At 33.7% G+C, this 21517-nt stretch overlaps 1 protein-coding gene across 2 annotated transcripts; it reads right to left on the bottom strand.

The window, feature by feature from the left end:
• Positions 1–1662: 1662 nt before the first annotated feature.
• On the bottom strand, positions 1663–20525 carry GCA (grancalcin). 2 transcript variants are annotated; one of them, XM_023217332.1, is made up of 8 exons: positions 20349–20525; positions 16913–17080; positions 10706–10775; positions 6609–6652; positions 6185–6332; positions 3917–4030; positions 3516–3574; positions 1663–2862 (listed from the first exon to the last, which is right to left on the bottom strand). In XM_023217332.1, exons 1-8 carry the CDS (start codon positions 20373–20375, stop codon positions 2836–2838), a joined length of 657 nt encoding a protein of 218 aa, XP_023073100.1. In that variant the 5' UTR covers positions 20376–20525; the 3' UTR covers positions 1663–2835. The 2 variants fall into 2 exon arrangements, with proteins under 2 accessions (XP_023073100.1, XP_026309917.1); XM_026454132.2 differs by having other exon boundaries at positions 1663–2853; positions 20349–20524.
• Between the last annotated feature and the right edge of the window lie 992 nt (positions 20526–21517).

Raw genomic sequence — 21517 nt, 5'->3', positions numbered from 1 at the left:
TTAGTAATGCCATAAGATTACAAGTAAACTTGATGTCTTATATTTTACTTAAATAAATAATCACAAATTGATTTTTTGTTATTTTTTTTTAACTCCACAGACTTTAAACTATATTAACAGATTCTACTTTCTTCTACGGTAAATGCCTTTTTTGGAAATAAACATAACTTGACTACATTTTTTGTTACTTTTTTCTGGACGCATGGGTAAATAGATCAAATGAGAAATCCTTGAAATTACATTTAAAGTGGACCAAATTAAGATTTCCATAATATTGATTTACCCTTGATGTAATTTCAAATGTGTAAACTGCCACTCAAAATAGAAGTGCAATACCTGACATTTAATCATTTGGCAGTCTTTTAGATACAGGTGAATTACTGCACTGTTATTTGAACTGAAGCATCTCATAATATATATATATATATGTAACAGATTTTGTATGATACAAAACTTTACAGCAAGCTATTTGAATGTTTATTAAAAAAATTATCAAAATGACATGGAAACATGTTTACTGTATAAATAAAAGCACTTATACATTAAGAGTGTACATTATTCAATAATTAACATCATCATAAAAGAACTGGGGTGTAAGTTAACCAGTGCAAACTACTATACTATATTCATATTGCAGTCATGTTCATCATAAAAATATTTTATCAGTTATTTTTAAAGCATCAAAAAGTGAACTGTATTTCAGTATAAAAACTCTGATAAAATATTCTGTAGGCCTAATGTTTCTGTGAATGTAAGTTTGTCTGTTTAATGTAAAGTGCAGAAGAGTTGCCTGGCAATTAAGTTGGATCAGCATAGAATGTTAGTTTTGCTAGAGAAAGGGGTTCTGTGGTCAAAGAGTTTAGAAAAAACTGGGCCAAATAAAATTAAACATGACTGATTTTATTAACCTTGGGCTTTCAGATGCTAATATACCTTATCAAGCTTTAGAAAGCGAGAGTTTCTAAATATGTTTGGCCATGGAAGCTCCTTCATAGACCTTCTATGACCAAAAGTCATAGGAACATTTTTAGATGAGAATTGTGTTAAAGAGTTCTAAGACAGTGTCATTTGGCAGAAACTTGCATAACACCATTTGTCATTTTAAAAGTTTTACCTCAACTGTGAGCCTCCAAGTAAGAGAGATAATCATAATTGACCACAGAATAGTTCAGTATCAACTATCTGTATAACCTGGGTGTTGAGATTACAGGCTGCTGAGTCACATTATCACCATTCAACGTGAACGACACATGGTGTTTTTACATTTGCTTTTTCCTACAACACTTCTAATTAGAATTCTGTTTAATTTACCAGCTCAGTTAATGTCCTCTCACATTATCAAATATATGTTCATTAAAAAAGCCAGAGAACAAAATTATGTGGATTACTTATTCACACATTTTTATAAAACTGACCAAGTGAATTTGACAGCAAATTATATAAAATTATCAGTGTCAAGTGCATTACTTCCTTTCCAGGATTTTTTAAAGTGAAAGCTGATTTAAAATTCTGTAAGTTTATAAAAGGTTTTGTTCAAGATATTGCCATCTATCCTTCATCCATTAAGAAACATGGGATTTTATAAAATCTATAAATTAATTTGGTCAGCAGTCATAAAATTATGTCACTCACTGTTAGATTGGAAGATACGCATTTAAAGCATAAGAAAAATATGTGGTTTATTAAATCTTCACTAAGATAGACATGAAGTGTTTGCCAAGAAAGAAATTACATTAATCGTAACATCTTATACCAGGGATATTACACACTAAAGATCTGGTGATTCTACTTTGCATTTTCTGCAGTTTTAGTACCACTCAGAAAAGTTGCTGTGGTGCCTACTATGCTCAAAACACCACATCACATAGATGCACTCAAAATACTTACTGGGCTTTTAACGGCAAAGCCACCACTAATGTTAATATTGTCAAATAAGTCAAATGTATAATTTCTGAGCAATTAGAGTGGTTAATTGTTTTTTTTTTATCTTTATAAACAGCTGACATTACATTTAAACAATTTAATTAGGACAATCTTGAATGCTCACATATCATCAAAAATATACACCATTTCCAAAAAGTCTAGATTTAGAGGAGGATGCCATTTTAGGGGAACTATGTCTTCACTAATGAAATAGGGTGCAGAGAGAAATACTTTGTTTATTAAGAACTGTTTGCTTAGAGAAGACAATAAAACATATTGAAGAAAAATATACACAACAAAAAATTAAAAAGGAAAAAATAATGCCTTCCGTAGTCTTATCCCACCACAGATTTGACTGGGGAGATAATTTTCTTCTTCACGGACAAAGATCTTTAAGTGTCTTTTCTCTGATTATTTGATCAAGGAACAAACTATCTTACGAACACAGCACAAAATCCAGGCTTTCATTTCTAGCTGGCCCTCAAACGCCACCAACTACAAACAAAATTTAAAGTCTAATTTGTAACCTTTGGATAAGTATAAATTAGTTTTTTCTAGGCTTTTATCATTTGGCTTCTTATACAATCGATCTTGTAAAGTAAATTCCTCTAAATTTACATTGTTAAAAATTAAGGCTAAGCATTATTTAAATCAAATAATCATACACCAGTATTTTATGATAATATGCACATATTTGTAAGATAACTTTTCCAAAAGCAGTAATACACCAAATTTTTTTAAAATCTTTTATTGTTTTGAACTATCTGCTAAAATAAAAACACACAGAAAGGGAAGAGAGACTTAATGGGTAGGAAGAACATGGAAAACGCTTAAAAGTTTTAAAGTAGTCCAGTTCACTTCTTCCAAGCAAAAGAATTCACAGTGTCTCTTCAGGTTTAGAATTCTAAACATTCAAATTGCCATAGTGCCCTGCAAAAACTAATACATAAGTAAAATTATTATCTATTAAGAATAAAATGGTTTTTAATTGTTTTTGACTATATTCCACAAGAGCATTTTCTTAAGAGAGAAAAGTTTGTTTCCAAGGCTTATAATTCAAGCCAATAAATACCAGTAATGTTGACCCCATAACTTTCATCAGTAAATACAAGAAAAACAAAACAAAAACCCTGAAACATTAAAGCACAGGTAAAATATAACTGTCTTATAGCTTGAATTTTTAAAAACCCTGAATATCAGGTTAATAGTAACCATTTGAAATGAGAAATGAACAGCTTCATAATGTGTCATGGATTAAAATTTTTCCCTCCCTGAGAAAAAAATATCACTACAGTAAACTACCCTTTTTAAAAATAATGGTGGTTTTGGCCCTTAAAAGTGATTCATTTTTTTAAATTCAAAAAGCCTGTCATAAAAATTGAAAAGTATATTTACAATTTAACATGAAGTCAAATTGTTTGGCATCTATGCCAATATTAATCTTATATTTGTGTTAAGCTGAAAAATATGGAAAAGTATATGGCATACAAAATATATTATTTCCAGTACCAGTACTTGGGATCACTTAAATTTTTTTACTAACTAAGAACGCATCTAGAATGCAGTATAAATACCAAAAGCAGGATACTCACATCATCATACATGAAATTCACAGACCCTTGTTGCAAGTGGTCTCTTTTCCTAAAGAAATCTTTAAACAAAGAAATTACTTTTTTATTGAAATTTAAAATACATAGTTCCAAATATTTAGTGCCCCCAGGTACAAAAAAAGAATAATTTCATATTCAATTAAATCTGAGAAGTGATTGAATAGCCCAGGCAACAGAGATATGAAGAAAAACTTCCAAAAATAACATATAACAAGTTTTTATCATTTATATTGCTTAATATTTAAAGCCTTAAAACTATTAGATTTAACAGTGAATAAAAGAGGAAAACACATATTATTATAAACTTGCTGGAGAAAATGAGACACATTATTCAAGAAAAATAGCTACATAATACTGTACACCTAGTTTTAAATAGTCAATACCTGTCAATGCTCGAAGCTTCACACAGCAAGCAACATAATCATCAAAGAAAATTCTGCCATTCTTGCTATAACGTTTAACAATAGTAGTTATTGTTTGAGGTCTCAACCTATAACCTAAAAAAGAGATAAATTTAAACTTCTAAATGTAAATAACACAAGAACACTGCAAGAATGCCTTCTCATTAATCAAGCCATAAAATAACTTTCAAAATTCATTCCACAAAAATGTAATTAGAAACAAAACACATTAATATTGAAATTGATCAGACCAAGGCTTCACTGTTAATCCTGTTAATCGGTATATAAATATCACAATTCTAACTTTGTAATAAAGTCAAAGCTAAGGAAAAGAAAATAATTCTCTTCTTATGAATTTATCATATATTGTTATTTTGAAATAATATCTAATTTCATGGGTTTTAATGCTTCAATATTTCAATTATGTAACTTTGTATAGTTCTTAAAGAATATTAATGCAAGGATTACTAATGATCTTTGTTATTCAAATGACATTTCCCACTGAACATATTGCTTGAAAGTATCTTTTATAAGTAAGGGAAATTTGAGGATCAACATGATTACTCTAAAGGGGAAAAAACAAAAAACATTATTCTTTTTTGTCCTGGAATTCTGAGTGTTTCTTCACACACTGTAACAATAATAACAGCCTTCTCACTATTTCACTGATTTCCTTGGTTCTTTGTTCTAGTAGTCCTGTGATGTCCAAAATTTTTGATTGTATACTTATATCGATGAGAAAGAAGTTTTTGATCATTCATTCCCAGTATGTTTTACATTATTTTAAATTCTATACATGGATTACTGTTTGATTACTCCCATTTAAAATATACATAAAATCTAAAATTTAAAAAGAATAAAAAATAAAAACTAAAAACATAAATTAATATATTCTACTTGCTGTACCCTTTTAGATGGCCCTATGCATTTAAAGAGAGGTATACATTTTACTAAGAAGAATAGTAGCCCACTATTATTGCCCATACATTACCGGATTTGTAGACTTGAGCAAATGACACTAATCCATTCAAAGGTAAAAACAACCAAAATAAATGCAATAGGAGATAATTATACATGTAGCTACAATAGAATGTAATGCAGGAAACGTATAAAGAAGCAGCAAAACATGCAAACTAATGTAATTATATGCAAATATATTTTGAACTTCATATTAGAGAGTTACGAGCTAAATGCGGTACTGATAAAATTCCTAGATTTTCTCATAGTATTCTCAGCAAAATAATTCGAATATTTTAAAATATATATGAAGACCTTAAATTTGGACAATCCAGAAAACCCTTTTTACATTCCACTGCCTAACTGGAACTCTGAAGGTTTTCTTTTCTGCCAAAGATTATTACTTTCCCAACATTAGGCTGAATTAAGGTCCAGGTTTAATCCATTAGGTATCAAGAATCTATAATTGAACTACATATGTTTATATGGGATGGACTGTCCCTACTACTAAATTAAAATGTCTATTTATAAAACAAAACCAAACAAATCACTAATTTGACTTATTTAAATTGCAATTTGAGGTAAGTCCACTTCCATTGGGTTCAGATTTTAACTTCCAAAAAATTAATTTTCATGTAAATATATTTTGTTTAGAAAAGAGTGTAAATCACAAGCATAAAAACAATACATAAAGCTATTTAAAACTGCATTAACTTTAAGCAAATTAAACACCATTATATGTTATCCATTTTGAAAGTACACTAAAAACATCAGCTTATCAGAGAGAGGTATGATAAGAATAAAGTTTTATACTTTTAAATTACTCTAAAATGCAACCTTTCCATCTTGATGTATTTTGGCACCTGCTATGTGTTCTGTAGTATGTAAGAAAAAAAAGACAAATGAAAACATAGGTTTTACTGCTGAAAAGCTATTTTGTACAGACTTTTGACTGACGGAGGCAAGCTTTGGCTCCCAATTAGGGACCCTGCCAAGTTATAAAAGAATACAATATAAGTGGTAAGTACTAACAAAGAAATAAATTTAAACACAGCAGAAGAAATTCAAAATGCATGCATGTATGGAAGATCATCTTTTGAAAAGAAATCATAATTAAAATGGTTTTGTTGAGGTCTTTGGTCAGAATTTACCTACAACCTTGAAAACAAACAAAGGAACTTGCTGGTGAAAAAATATATCCCTTTATTACTTAGTAAATTTAAGCAATTAAGTTCATCTAATCAAAGAACAAAGATGAGCTTTATAGATTCTAAAGAATGTTAATGTTCTTACCCATAAGACCAATGGCTTGACGCAACTCATGATGTTCTACTGTGCCACTTCCATCTTGATCAACAATCATGAAGTTTTGCTTCCAGGCATTAAGAGCTGCCCATAGCTCTTTGAATTCATTAAATCCCAGTTTTCCTGTGTAATCTCTCTGATAGTTTTATTAACAAAAATAAATTTTGATACCTGAGTTTATCTGACTCTAAATCATTGACTAAAACATGAGTATGCTTCTGTAGAGTTAGCCAAACTCATTATATGAATAGATTTCTGTATAAAAACTAAAAAGCCTAGAATTTAAACAGGATCTTACAAAGTATTTTTAAATTCACTAGTTTACTATGGGCACTGAAATCTAACCACTGGCTTGATATTCAGAAAGCAATTACTCTTTATTCTAGTAATTTCTATTCCTATTCAAGGATACATCCAACATGGCAATCATAATTCTGCAGGTTTCCAAACTGAAGGCTGTAAAACATATACAATATTTAAATTAGAGTATGCCCAACTTTATCTATGTAAAATTATGACAATCTCTAGTTTCAAAATAAAACATTTAAAAACTGCCAAAATATATAAGATCACCACAATCAACAAGCTATTATTGAATGTTAAGTACCCATTGTTTAAAAAAAAATTACTGCCTTCGAAGTACTCACATCTAGTGAGGGGACTAAGGTAATTAAATGAGCAATTATAAACTAACTGAAAATTACTGTGACAAAGACACTCCAGGTATGTAAAGCACTTGGCTTCACCCAAGCCTGCGGAAGAGGAAGGCTTCCAGTCTTTATAACACAAATGACAAGTGCAGTTAAAGTAGAAGTTTGACATGTACTCAGAGATCACAAAACTTGAGTTAACGTACGTGGGAGAGTGACATATGATGACATCAGAAAGGCAAATGAGGGCCAAATCATGAAACTTTTGAATACTACCCCAAAGAGTTTGGGCCAATAAAAGCCGCTGAAGTATTTCAGAAGCAGAAGGGAAATTCTAAAATTTCCATTTTAGAAACTTTAGTTTACAATGAATAAAATATAAAGTGAGATGATACTGGAAATAGGTAAGTCCATTGATAGTTTATTGTAATAGACCAAGTAAGAAAAAATGAGCATCTGAATTGAAGAGCTGGTTTTTCTCAGGGGTTGGGGGGAGAAAAAAGGAAGAAAATATCAATACAAGCTATCTTAAAACCAGAGGTAATTTGAAATATTAACACTTTCATATTTACAGAACTACAACTGATGACCTATTGATAAAATTCAATTTTTCCAATCCTTTTCTAATTTTTCTAATCCAATTACATTCAACTAATATGCTGACATATCCCAAGACTAATTTCATGTCCTGATAAAGAAAATATCACGTTAGTACAGTTTAAACTTACAAAGTGATTAATAGCAGCTTGTTAATATGAATGAATGAATAAAAATTTTCAAAATTATTATTTTATTTTATCCATAACATTTTAACATTTTATAAAAGAAGAAAATTATTTCAGCTAAATTTTAGACCCACTAAAGAAAAAATTATAAAACATTCCACAAGTTAAAATTGCTGATTTTCTTTAAATGTTTAATATAGTATCGATGTTAGAATTGTTAGTTGTAGTATTTTCAAACTGACAACTCAATAGATACTCAATGTGTTCTTAATATGAGTAAGGTGGTGTGTGTTACATGATTTCACATAAACATGCTAAACGTATAATAGTTCCAGTTTTTAAAAAGGAAGAAACTGGGACCCAGAAAGGTAGTTTCACAAGTTTATAAAGCTAAGGCTATAAAACTATCAGAGTGAGGGGATTACATGAGAAATTTCTGGAAATGGTATTTCTTCTTTGGGGCAAGTAAATAATATCTATTTTGCTTTACAATTAACTTGGCACACACTCATAAAGTGGGATAATCTGAATTAATGACAATAGATGGCTAAATCTGAATCAGCAAACAAGCAGATCTTCAATATCAGAATAGGAATGTGTATGTATAAGAAAAAATATTTAGGACAAGGAGTGAAGAGACAGACTTTTCAGGGAAGTTGACAGATTTTTCACTTCCTCCCCATAGTCCATTAGAATGGAGAGTAAACTAATTTAAGGCATAAAACCAGAGAAAAAGAGAATTAGACAGGAAACAAAGGAACAAAATTTTGCAAGTTGAAGAGTTGATGGATGTGAGTTAACCAATCTAGATTTCAGAAAATGGATTCCTGAACTTGTAATGAGAAAAGCTGAGAAGCAACCCTTGGAAAAGACCCCAAATGCCTAAGAATTGGCAGTACTTCTGAAAGTGGGTGTGAAAGTGGAGACAAAAACAGAAGAATTGGCTGAAAGTCTACCTAAGGAGCATTCTAAGCCTCATATCCCCTCCCTGCCTCAGTTCAATTGGATGGATGCTACACCTACTTCCAACCCAGCAGAAGTCTGGAATTTTATTCTCTGGAGAGGTCTCTGAAATGCAAGATAGCAGAGCTGAGACAGGGCTATCTTCTAAAAGTAAGGCAATTAAAGGACAATTTACAAAAGACTTGAGAACCCTTCTGAGTCCACCTCTCCTTTCCAGGCAGAAGGTCAACTGAAAACCCAGTCCGAAAGGAAATCCCTAAAGATACCGACACCCAGAGTTACAAGACAAAACTGCCCAGCCAAACTACCATACATTGAAGCCCACAATCAATGCTTAACCATGATATCAGGGCTTCTTATCAGTATTTTAGTTAAAATATGAGCAAGACAGTATCATCAGATAACTGAGAAAAGCACCTAACATGAAAGACCACCCAAAACAAACAAGATGAGGAGAAAAAACAATCTGGAAAAAACAAAGGTTATATAGGAAGAAAAAACTTTGAAGATACATTAATAGTCTCAGAGAGATAAGGGACAGTATCACATTCATGAAAACAGAACAGAAGTTCTTGGATTTTAATGAAAAGCAGAAATTAAAGACTCAATAGAAGGTTTAGGAAATAAAGTTCAGGAAAATTCCCAAAAAGTTCAGGAAAAAAAATGATAGGAGGGAAAAGATGATAAAAGTAGAAAACCCAGTGAAAACAAAAAGCATTCCAGAAACAGAAAATATCATTGAAGAAAATGTCCTACATCTAAAGCAAAGGAGTTTCCAGGCTGAGAATACCCTCTGAGTTCCCCACACAACACAACTAGGCACTTCACCATCAAATCTCAGAATACTAAAGACAAAGATCTCCCAAGTTTCCAGAGAGGAATAACAAATCACACCACTTCCAGGCAGGAAGGACAAAGATAAAGCAACAAGGGACAGTAGAAATAATGGAGCAATACCTTCAAAATTCTACATGAGAATTATTGTAACCTAGAATTCTATAGCTTGCCAATCAATTCTGAAGGTAGAATGAAAGCATTTTTAGATAAATAAGCTCTCAAAATTTTATCTCCCATGTATTCTTTTGTTTGTTTGTTTTTGAGATGATGTCTCACTCTGTCACCAGGCTGGAGTGCAGTGGCCCAATCTCAGCTCACTGGAACCTCTGCCTCACGGGTTCAAGTAATTCTCCTGCCTCAGCCTCCCGAGTAGATGGGACTACAGGTGTGTGCCACCATGCCCAGCGAATTTTTGTATTTTTAGTAGAGACAGGGTTTCACCATGGTGGCCAGGGTGGTCTCGATCTCTTGACCTCATGATTCGCCCACCTCCGCCTCCCAAAGTGCTGGGATTGCAGGCATGAGCCACTGTGCCTGGTCATATATATATATATTTTTTTTTTATTAAGAAGCTACTTAACTATATATTTCAGTAAAATAACATAATGAATTTTTTAAAAGAAGACAACAAGAGATGGAGTAAAAAGGAGATCTAACTCAACAGAAATGGGGAAACCAGCTCCAGAATAATGGTGAAAGAATCCCAGTATGACAGCTACGCATAAAAAACAGCATATCCCGGAGTTCTAGGATAATGAAAAAGAAAGAATGCCCAACAACTACTGATTTCAAGAAAAGGAAAACATTATATAAAAAGGAAAATAATCATGCATTATCATAAGATATAGCTATAAGCAGCATTCAGATAGTAAAAATAAAGACTAACATACCTAACAAAAATTATTATATATTATAACTACATTGGAAGGACAGGAGGATGGGAAGCGTTCCTCTGTGGAATGCAGAGACAGAGGAGAGTTTAAGGTTAAAATAAAGTGAAATCCTCATCTTCCATAGCAAGGTATCAATAGATAATCATAAAACCCAAAAATCAATCGTGAAAAAATATTCTATCTTGAAATATGGAAGCAAATTTCAAAAGAATCAGATTTTTAAAAGTTAAAAGAAGTCTTCTCTATGAGCAGTTAATGTTGAGGAGACAGGAATGCACAATGAACAGTTATTTTCGTAACGAGTTTTACAGTTATCTGACTTCTTAAACTATGTGCATGTATAACTGTGATAATTTTTTAAACATTTTAATTACAGGGACAAAAAAGTAAGAAAATAAATTTCCTATTACAATTTCGACAAAAGGGGAAAAAAGATCTCACGAGAGTAAGTTCCACTAATTCCAGACTCTGTCAAACATCTCTGAAGTTCTTCAGCATCCAGTTCACCATCCTGTTTAAAAATAATTATGACCTAATTTAATGTGCAATTGTATAAAAGCATATTAAAATGTTAATTGACTGTTTCAGGCAAATCAAGACATATGCATTCTTTGAAACATTACTCTATAATTAACTACAAAATACTAGAAGTAATTACTGACAACAAAGGCATATTACAAAATATCATACAACATAAATAATTTCTTCTACTTCTGTATTATAGCACAATTACCCTGTTCTATAATGGTTCAAGATAATCTCATAAGAGTCGTTCTACTTCTATTTTAAACAGTTAGAAAAATGCCTAAAATATGTTCAGAAAAGTCTCGAAAACATCCCCACTCATGCTGTTTTGGGAAGAGATTATTTATAAATAATACTGAAGCTTTAACTGGAAGGGGAAAATATATCTTCCCCTGCCATTACCCCTAGCAAAATTCTAGAGTCCCCCTGTATCTTGCAGCTATTCTTCTGATTACTGCCCAAACATATCTTGCCTGAACTTATTACAGAAAATAAAGTTTTAAAATGCAAACAAGAAATCACAATGGAAATGAAATAGGTTGAGTATTCTCATTACGATTCAGTACCTCATCCTGTTTTTGACAAAAATAAGTAATTCCTTTGGAACCATCACATACATTGGCACAAATGCAAAACATCAGCTATGATGAAGGATCAAGGAGGCAAATTTAAAACATGCTCTTCATGAGAGATCCAAGAAACAACAAAACAAAAAACTTTTCTAAATTACTTCTAAGAAATATTATTAGCACTCATATTCTACTGGATTTTTGGCAAAAGAACCCCTTACAAAACTGCAGTTGTTCCAATAGAAATTACAAAATACTAAGCAGCATTCTGCTCAATGGACCACATGTATGGCATTACCTAGTCAAGAGTATCTAAGTGCTCCTTTCTCTGTCACATGTATTTTCCAGGAATCTTGCTTACTAAATTTGAAATTCTGTAGTTAGAAACTTATACCTTTAAAAATTAGCCATATTTTTAGATCAGGGTACAGGTTAGAAATTTTTCCTCAAATTAAAAAATGGCAGAAGGCCTTTTTGGCACAGGAGCAAGCTATGCATATACCTGAAGGAAGAGTGTTCTATGCTCCTGCTGTTCTATACAGCAGCCATTAGCCATAGGCTCCACTAAGCACTTGAAATGTGGCTAGTCTGAATTACAATGTTCCGTGCGTATAAAATACACACTAGATTTCATATATTTAGTGAAAAAAAATGTAAAATATAATTGATAATTTTTATGTTGATTAAATGTTGAAATGTTAGGATTTTTATATTATGGGTTAAATAAAGCATTAAAATTAATTTCACTTATTTCTTTTTACTTTTTGAAATAATGCTGTGAGACATTAAAACTATGTGCTTTGCATTTATGGCTCATCTTATATTTACTTTGAGCAGTGCTGTTCTCGGCAAACAGCACAAGTACAAACTCTTGGTGTTGTAATCATCTTCACCTGTTTACCTCTAGCACATCTTTCCCTACACTCTTATCATTTTCTACTTGTCTGTATCTCCCTGGCCACATAGAGATCGTCTGAGTCAGTGTCTCAGTTCTCTTCATCTTTGTATTCCCAGGCTGTAGCAGAGTATCTAGTACAAAGAAGGTTAGTTGGTAGAATGAAAACAACTACCTCTGGTTCTTCACTAAACTGCTGGCATTTCTGACTGTTTGTGACCATGTTCATTTACTACTTCAAAAGGTTAAAAATATTGGAATTTCTCACTCAAATGTGGATTACATTTAAAAATCTGTACAATGAATGGAACTCTGCTTTACATGTGCTCTTTACAGAATTTTTGAAGTTAGAAAAACAACCGTAACAGCTTTGCTAGAAGTTATTCACTGCCATCAGAAAGCATTCTGCTAGTATACCACTTCAGAGATGTTATGAAAATATGTTATCTTAATGATTAACTCACAAATAAGCAATGTCTTCCTAAACTACATGAATAAAATCCAAGAGATACTTTTGGATTTCTTTACCTATAGTTGAAGCTGATAATCAGGCTAACTATATAAACATAAACCCTTAACTGAATTAGGTAGCATTAGTGGTAGAAAGCTGAATGTCCTAAGATTATCAGGTAGAAAATTAATAAAAATCAATTGCCTTTGTTTAGGCAGCAAGATTTTAAAATAATATCCAACTTCAAGTCCTATTTGTTCAGTTACTCAATTTGAGTCTCTGCTTACTTATCTATAATGCAAAGGTACATGTGTCATGCCCACATCACAGTTGCTATGTGGAAAAGTAGAAGCAGTGTGTGTATACAAAAGTTAAAGTTGTTGGTATTACTGTGATGCACGTGTGTGTATGTCTGAAAACAGAAACCAGAATTTCCCCGAATTAATCGATGATTTAATCCTTACTGTTTAGAATACTTCACCCTATAAATAAGAACACTGCGGAAACCTTTAATCGGATGTTTTTCATAGAGCATCATTAATTATGAGGCCCATCAAAAAAGGATATGGCTGTAGATGTGAGTTCGGTAGTTGGGTTCTAGGAGCAGTATACATAAGTCAGATATTGCACCTGATCAGTCAAAGGTAGGTAGAACTCAACATATGAAAAAATACAGTCTAAATATTTAGACTAAAAATTGAAAATGGGAGAGTTAATGCATCCATTTAAAACATTTATTAAATGTTTATATATTCCTGATATCTATCTGTCAAGTAGGGAAAATACGACCAGAACCCTGTCTTCATGGAGTTTATTTATTCAAAAGCACAAGACTGGGAAATTTAAGGAAAGTATCAAATAGTTCAAACATAGCAAATTTATTGCCAACAATTAAAATGCTGAAATAGTTCAGAAGTCAAAAAAAGTCTCCAAATATATGTCCAGTTCATATACTTTAAGTTGTAATTTTATATGATGAATATATTACATAGTCAAACAGAGATAACAGAATTATTCTCAGTATAATACTTATTCCCAGTATAATCCTTTAATATGACAATGCTATAACGAGTAGAATAGTTAGGGTACCATTTAGGTGCAAACAGCAGAAAATATTATTGAAGATGCTTAAACCAATAGGGGTTTATTGTTTCATACAACAGGTCTGAGGCTAGGCAGAACAGGACTGTATGGCAACTTAGACTTGTCATCAATCTCTACATTTTTCCATATTCCCTATCTATAGGTCTTTATCTCAAGCCTGTTGTCTCAGGGTCACAAGATGGCTGCTACACCTCCATACCTCAAGTCCCATTTCCAGGCAGGAAGAATGAAGGGGCAAAAACAGCCACAGCTAAGGCTTGCTCCCAGTAAGGCTTTTTTCATTTGGGGTAGAAAGATTTTCCAAAGATACTGCACCTACATGTCAATGGTCAGTCCTGTAGCACATGGCCGCCTTTAGTAGCTACAAAGGTATCTGGGATGGTGAGTATTATAGTCCCCCAGCCTCTAATACATAATAAAAGGTTAGCCTTTTATCTTTTACATTTATCATAAAAAATAAAATGTAAATGAAATTAGAGTAGCCAAAACAGAATGTCTGCCATCTCTATTAATTCTATGTATACTGTCTATCCCTAGAAAAGCGTATTAGAACTAGTGAACACTCAAGGGAATGAATAAAATGTTATTAAAGTTCTATACAATTCTATCTACATCAATAAATCTTTGTTGACCATTATAAAAGAAAACAGACAAGGCCTGCAGCTAAGACTCAAGAGTGAATTTGTTTCTGCCCATTAGTCTGGTATTGGCACCTCCATTCTGCCAGTTTCTTTACCTTTTCCTAATCTGTTTTATCATTGAGCCTCTCCCAGAACCATCCACAATTTACAAATCTCCTCTTTGATACATTGCCCCAACTCCCTCAAGATGATTTTCATGTAGATCTCTTTTTCCTAATCCTCTCTGGTCCCCGGTCTCCATGCACCAATCCACTGTATTCCATAAACACAGAAGAACTTTCAATTTCCCCCCCAAATTGTTAAACAAGTAAATGAAACATATCAAGGAAAAAAAAAAAAAAAAAAAACACATCTTAAAAAGATGTTCTCAAATGTTTCATTAACACACACAACTATCTTAGTTCATGACTCTTCTAAGAAGTTTTGTAGACAAAAACGCAAATATAGCAGGTGCTGCAATACATACTAAAGCAGAAAAAAAAAAAAAAAAAAAAAGTCAAGCTCATTTACTTCAACAATAGGAGATAAACACCAATACAACTTCTTTTCAATCCTTTAATATATCTGGAATTCATGCTACTATATGGTATGGGCTGAGGATTTACATTTACTTTTAGATAAATTGTTAATTATTTCAGGATAGTTACTTCAGGAATCATTCCTTCCCCACTGATACGAAATGCTACCTTTACCACATACTGAATTCACAGGTAAGCTTCTGGGCTCCTCAGTATTATATGTTTGTTTTTACATTAGGACCACACTATCACAATTATTAATAATTATAATACATTTATATATTATAATGTAATATTTATTCTCAATAACATAGTATACAAGACAGACTTTAGAATCATTGCAGCAAGTGCCAAAAAGAAAAAAGAAAAAGAAACCTTTAGGAATTTGACTCAAATAGTACTATATTATTTATTAATTAATTTGGAAGACATTGGCATCTTATAATATTGTATTCCTTCCGATCTTGAATATTTACTCAATACTTCTGTCAAATACAACTAATAACTGATACAAAGGGGCATAATACATATCCTCTTTGCTTAATTTTCCTTGAAATTTCACATGAAAAATATATATAAAATTACTTAGAAAAGAATAAACTGTGGTATAGTATTACAGTTATGTAGGAGTAAAAGAAAAGCTTCCCATGACAAAAGTATTCACATTATCATCAGTAACAATTCACCTACAGAATTCATGTACTTGAACTGGCAGTTTCACACTTCCCTATTGATCACAATAAAGTCAGTCTTTTAAATAATCGCTCAAATTTACTGGAAACAAATAACATCCTAATACCATACCTCATCATAACATACTATTTCCTTTAATTTTTAATTAATAAATCCCAACATGATTATTTTGATAATCTGGAAAATTTACTAGCCATATAAAATCAAAATTACTATAAATGACAAAACTTCACCTGTGAAAAAATGTAATTTCTCAACTTGAATAAATTTATGACATGCTGAAGTGACTTCCAATCATATTGTCTGACATACTTAGGTTTTAACTGAGATTTTTTTTTAATGGGAGTGAGGCCCAAGTTAGAAATATTGTTCCGGCCGGGCGCGGTGGCTCAAGCCTGTAATCCCAGCACTTTGGGAGGCCGAGACGGGCGGATCACGAGGTCAGGAGATCGAGACTATCCTGGCTAACACGGTGAAACCCCGTCTCTACTAAAAAATACAAAAAAACTAGCTGGGCGAGGTGGCGGGCGCCTGTAGTCCCAGCTACTCGGGAGGCTGAGGCAGGAGAATGGCGTAAACCCGTGAGGCGGAGCTTGCAGTGAGCTTAGATCCGGCCACTGCACTCCAGCCTGGGCGACAGAGCGAGACTCCGTCTCAAAAAAAAAAAAAAAAAAGAAAAAAAAAAAGAAATATTGTTCCTTATAATTTTTTAAAATACTTCCTACTTTCCTCAAACTTCCAATACTCATTTTTGCATGCTCTAAAAGACTGTGCAGGCTAAACCTACTTAGCTTTGTGTTATCTATCACTCAGGAAGAGTCTGATGCTCCTAAATGTCAAACAGAGTGAAGGAAATTAAAAGATTTAAGTGATAGAAAAATGATAACTCATAAGAAGATATAATATCTAAGTTTTGGTGGAGTGTTTAGTGACTAGTAAGAGAAGCCCCTTGTAGAAGAATTTCAGTAAGGCAACCATACTAAGTAAGAAAGAATCAGATTTCCCCACTATGAAAAACAATGTTTCCTCTTTTAGTCAAATGAACAATGTATCAAGCATCACAACAACAGACTTTTAAAATGAAATAATTAGGACTATGCTCATCTCTGATCTCAGGAAAAAAATTAGTCTAGATAAATTTAAAATATAAATTTCATATACATTTAAAATGATACTCTAAGTAAGATAGTTGACATTTTTCTTAAACAATAATTTTCAAAGACATATTCATGCAATAAATTTAGTATCTCACCCGTCCAGCAACAGCACTGAAGTAAGTATACACAGAGTCACCAGCTGAGGAATAAGCGTCTGAAAATGCTGGGAACCCACAGTATTCATCGAGCAGTATAACTGGACCTGTTTCTGGCACTGGCTGTCCCATCTGTATTCCTGGCACCTGAATGCTAAAATCTCCAAACTATAAGAGTGAAATAGGAGAAGGTTAGTAATACAAATATTACCTATTATCTATAAAAGTTGGATTAAAAGAAATTATTAGAAGCCCTTACCAAAAGCTTCTAATCCTATCACAAAAACTTTACAAAATGTTAGATGTCCTACATTAAGACATAATTCAATTCATTAACATATATTACCCAACATTAAAAGAAGTGTAAAAGAAAAAAGAAAGCTACTAGCCTCTAAGAACTTAATCTAACAGAGGAATATGTACAATTTTAAAAAATGTTTACCAACATCACTGAAGTAAACAAAAAGTAAAACAATGCAAGATTTTACCCAAAGTAAAACTAAGAAGTAAACCTCAAGACACATACTTAGAAGAATATATGTGTAAATACAATGAAACTTTGTTAAGTGTCAGCATTTACAATATATTGGGTATTGTATTCTTTACAACTATTTAAACTTAAAATAAAAACGTTATATGTCAATATAAAATATGGGAAAAGGGTATACAGTTTTTCAAAAATCTTTTAAGGGGCAGAAAGCAAAATGTTTAAAGAAACTGCGGTGGTTGTGGTAGTATCCTGAGGGATGAGAGAGAGCTCCATATGCTAGCCTCTCACTTGTTTCTTTTCAGCCTATTGTGACTTATTACAGTTTATATATGTGGTATTCTCTGCTGTTATAGATCATGTGATCTAGTTTTAACTGAAGCCCTCACAAAATGGCAATAGTAAAGATTAAAAACATGCACAGAAACATGAAAGGCTTGGACATGAAAATATTGTCTAAGCCTTTCCTTACCCACATTATGTAGTAATGATAACAATGATCAATTTTGACTCATTTGAAACTATCAAGAGGACAACTTGAAATATGAATTTATGTAAACCATGTTTAGGGATGAACCTTGTTGGCCAGGGGCCCCAGTTCTCCTCCACATGGGCCCTTTCACATGGCTCTTTCACTTCTTCACAGTATGGCAGTCAGGTTCTGAGAGAGAGAAACAGAAGCTGCCAGTTCTCTTACAATAATAAGTCTGGAACCACCATGGTGCCTTTTCTACTGTATTCTACCAGATGAAGGTGAAACAGGCCCAACCCAGATTGAAGGAAGTGGAGAAATAGTCTGTGCTTTTCGATAAGGGGAGTGGTAAAGAATTTGTAACCATCATTAATCTGACCACCAGGTTCTCAAATTATGGGATTGGGGAAAGTTAATGCTGCAAATTGGGAAGGCAAAACAGATTAAAAGTGATTTTTAAAGACAGATTCTTCATCTTTGAATTCATTTTGTATGCTATTTCTTGTGTGAAAATCTATTCTGTGTAAGTTTTCTGTGCTTAAAATGTATTTTTATTATTGAAAACACTGAAGCTTGTATAATACAACATGTATAAATAAAAACATGTAACAAAGTTTTAAATTGTTTCATTTCCTGTGACCAAAATGAGAAACAAACAAAAAAAGTCCTTTATATTGAGTTATAATTTTTATTCATAAACAATTAGTAAAAAAAAAACACACAATTTTTATAAACAATACTTAAAAGAAGAAAGTAAAAATCTATTGGAAATGCATCTCCTACAGAGATAAATCATACACTTAATTAGATAAAAGTATACTATCAAAACAATTAGGTCTAGTAGCTGAAATTTTATATTTTGTTAAAAGAATATAAGAAACATTAATAAGGTGTGGGTTTCCTTTATTTAACATGATTTATAAATGTCTCAACTATCTTATTAATATTCTCCTAGTAAAGAAATCATATAAGTTTTATCCCAAAATGTTATCCAATGTATCTTAAAATATTTCAATTACATTTTTTAAAATCAGCGTCTCTAATCTATATTGCTTCAGCTATTGAGGGTACTTCTTTTTCCTGCGATTAATAATGAGCATGAGAACAGCTGAAAAGAGATGTTTATTTTAAATTCATGGAAAAGGGTATTTAAATGTTCAAAACATATACAGACGTTCTCTTTATTGTGTCGTGGAACTCTCCATCAAATTCAAGTACTCTGACAAAAGTGGGTAAGGAAGCACCAAATTATTTGAATGAAAATGTATTACTCTTGCCACCTCACTCTGCCATACATATATGAATTAAGAGCATACCAAGAGGAGTAAATATATCACAATTCTAACAGATAGCTTCAACCAAATGAAAATACGTCTACGCTAGGGACGTTTTTAAAGACCCACAGGTTTATGCTATCTTGACTAATCTTTAAGGGGCTTTACTTTCCTTAGGCACTTTAAACTTCCTTCCTAAATTTAAGGACTGAGGAGGAGTATGCATTACAAAGTGGAAGGTGCCACAGGGAATAGAGGCAAGTCTTAAGGAAAGCAAATCAATTTTAGAAACAAGTATGTGTGGAAGTTGAGGACCTGGAAATTCATATCCTAAAACAAGAACAAGAACAACAACAACAACCATGAACTCCCAGGGGTAGGAGTAACTCTTTTGAAGACCACAACCATAGCCCAAAGTCAAGTCCTATGTTAAAATCAGTAAAACACAGTTTCTCTGTTTAGGTAAAAAACAAACAGAAATAAAAATAGAAAATATATTATATTCTACCCACACCGCAATGGATCAAGCTAATGTTAACTCTGTTAACACAGCGTGCTCAACCCACTTTGCAGATCACTGACATCAACACTAAAGATTTGGGTTCCTTTCTGAAAAGAAGGGGCTAGCCACGAGGACTCTACCACTATAACCTGCAACTCCCAAAGGTGATATAGGATAAAAGTTATAAGAAAGAGTAACTTCCCCCCGCCTGGGGGCGAAGGGGGTAGTCTAGAACAGATTGCCCTTCGTATAACAGTAAAGATTAGGAGTTATTTACCGTACACCTTAATTTATTCATAAGGAACTTAAAGAACAAGAAGTGGTCAGGAAATTCAGAAACAGGATCTCTAGCAACACTGAGTGGGGGGCGGGGGAGGGATGTACCACACTGAGTGGGGGGCGGGGGAGGGATGTATCACAAAAGATTACTGGAACAAGAAGAGGGTGGCTTGTTCCTCCGTTCCAGGAAATAAATTTCCAAACACACATCACTCCCTCGGCTCCACACCTGCGGCTCCAAGTCAGCCCAGGCTCAATGCTCGCCGCGGCCCTGGCTCCCAACACCCCCGGAGTCCCGCGCCGCCGAGTACCAGGCGCGGACTCAAGGAGCAGCCTCCAAGTGCGGACCCCGCTGGCACCGCCCCCGAGGGAGCGCCACACTCCGCGAGGGACAGGGACACCGCCAAGCGGCTGAGACTCACCTCGTCTTCGTATCCCGGGTAGGCCATGACGAGCGGAGCAAGCGTCACCCTCGAGTCGCGTCCGCAGTGCTGGGAGAACAGATGCAGGTGCAGGGATGCGAAGCTGCAGGTGAGGCTAAAAGACTTACCGTACAGTACACTCCTCCGAACCCGCCCCCTTCCGCAGTCCAGCCCCGGCCCGCCTGGTTCCGATTGGCTGAGTCCCACACTTTGGAGCCAACTCTGCTGCAGTCCGCCCCTTCCCGTAGCCTAGCCCCACCCATCTCTGCCCTGATTGGTTACACCCCGTCGGGAGCCCACCAGTCCCTGCTCGGCTCTTACTGGGTAGCTCAGGTTCTCGCGCGCTCTCTTTCTAAATCCCGAAGAAGCCTTTTCTCCTGCAACTTCCCACCCTCTCTGGAAAGGTCTTCCACAAGCCTTCAACTCCTCAAGTTACTTTTGTTTCTAGAAACCCCAAACCGGCAAGTCTGTGACTTATTTTAACCTACTCCTCCACGCTTTTGAGCTGGACTTCAAAGACCCATCTGTGAATTTCAAAATTTGCAGTTACATTTACTTTTGTATAGTGTTGACGTCACATCAGAACTTTGCAACCAGGACCACACCTGTAGTCCAAAAGGAGCGCTTCTGCGCCAAAACCCACTTGAGGCCACATTGGACGTACAGTTTATTGATTGTGTTCGGTAGATAAATGGTGACCTGAATTGTGAGATTTGGCAAATAAACAGGATATCTAGTTAAATTTGATTTCCAAATAAATTTTTTTAGTGTAAGTATGTCCCAAATATTGCACAGGACATGAACATATACTAAAAAGTTATTTGCTGTTTATACAGTGATAATGTAGACGGTGTCTTGTATATAATCTAACTCAGCCTTTGGGCAAACTCTTGTTCAATGTTCAGTTATTTTGGCTTATTAAGTAATAGCAATGGACAAGTCTGATTTATCTCTGGAACTCAAATGAATTTTGTAGCTCTGAGTTTAAAAGGACAGGGCAGCTGTAGCTTTGGCTTATGAACAGATAGACCAAATGATATTATTTTGAGTTATCTCTGAAGAACAAGAGAAGGGCTAACATGTTTCTTAAAAATAAGGCTATCAAAAAAATGTTAACTATTCACAAAAGAAATCAGCCTTGCAGAGCTGGGTATCTGTTGTTCAGCTAT

Source organism: Piliocolobus tephrosceles, chromosome 11 (genome assembly GCF_002776525.5).
Source record: "Piliocolobus tephrosceles isolate RC106 chromosome 11, ASM277652v3, whole genome shotgun sequence".
Lineage (NCBI taxonomy): Eukaryota > Metazoa > Chordata > Mammalia > Primates > Cercopithecidae > Piliocolobus > Piliocolobus tephrosceles.
This window is presented reverse-complemented; position numbering and strand designations above follow the sequence as displayed.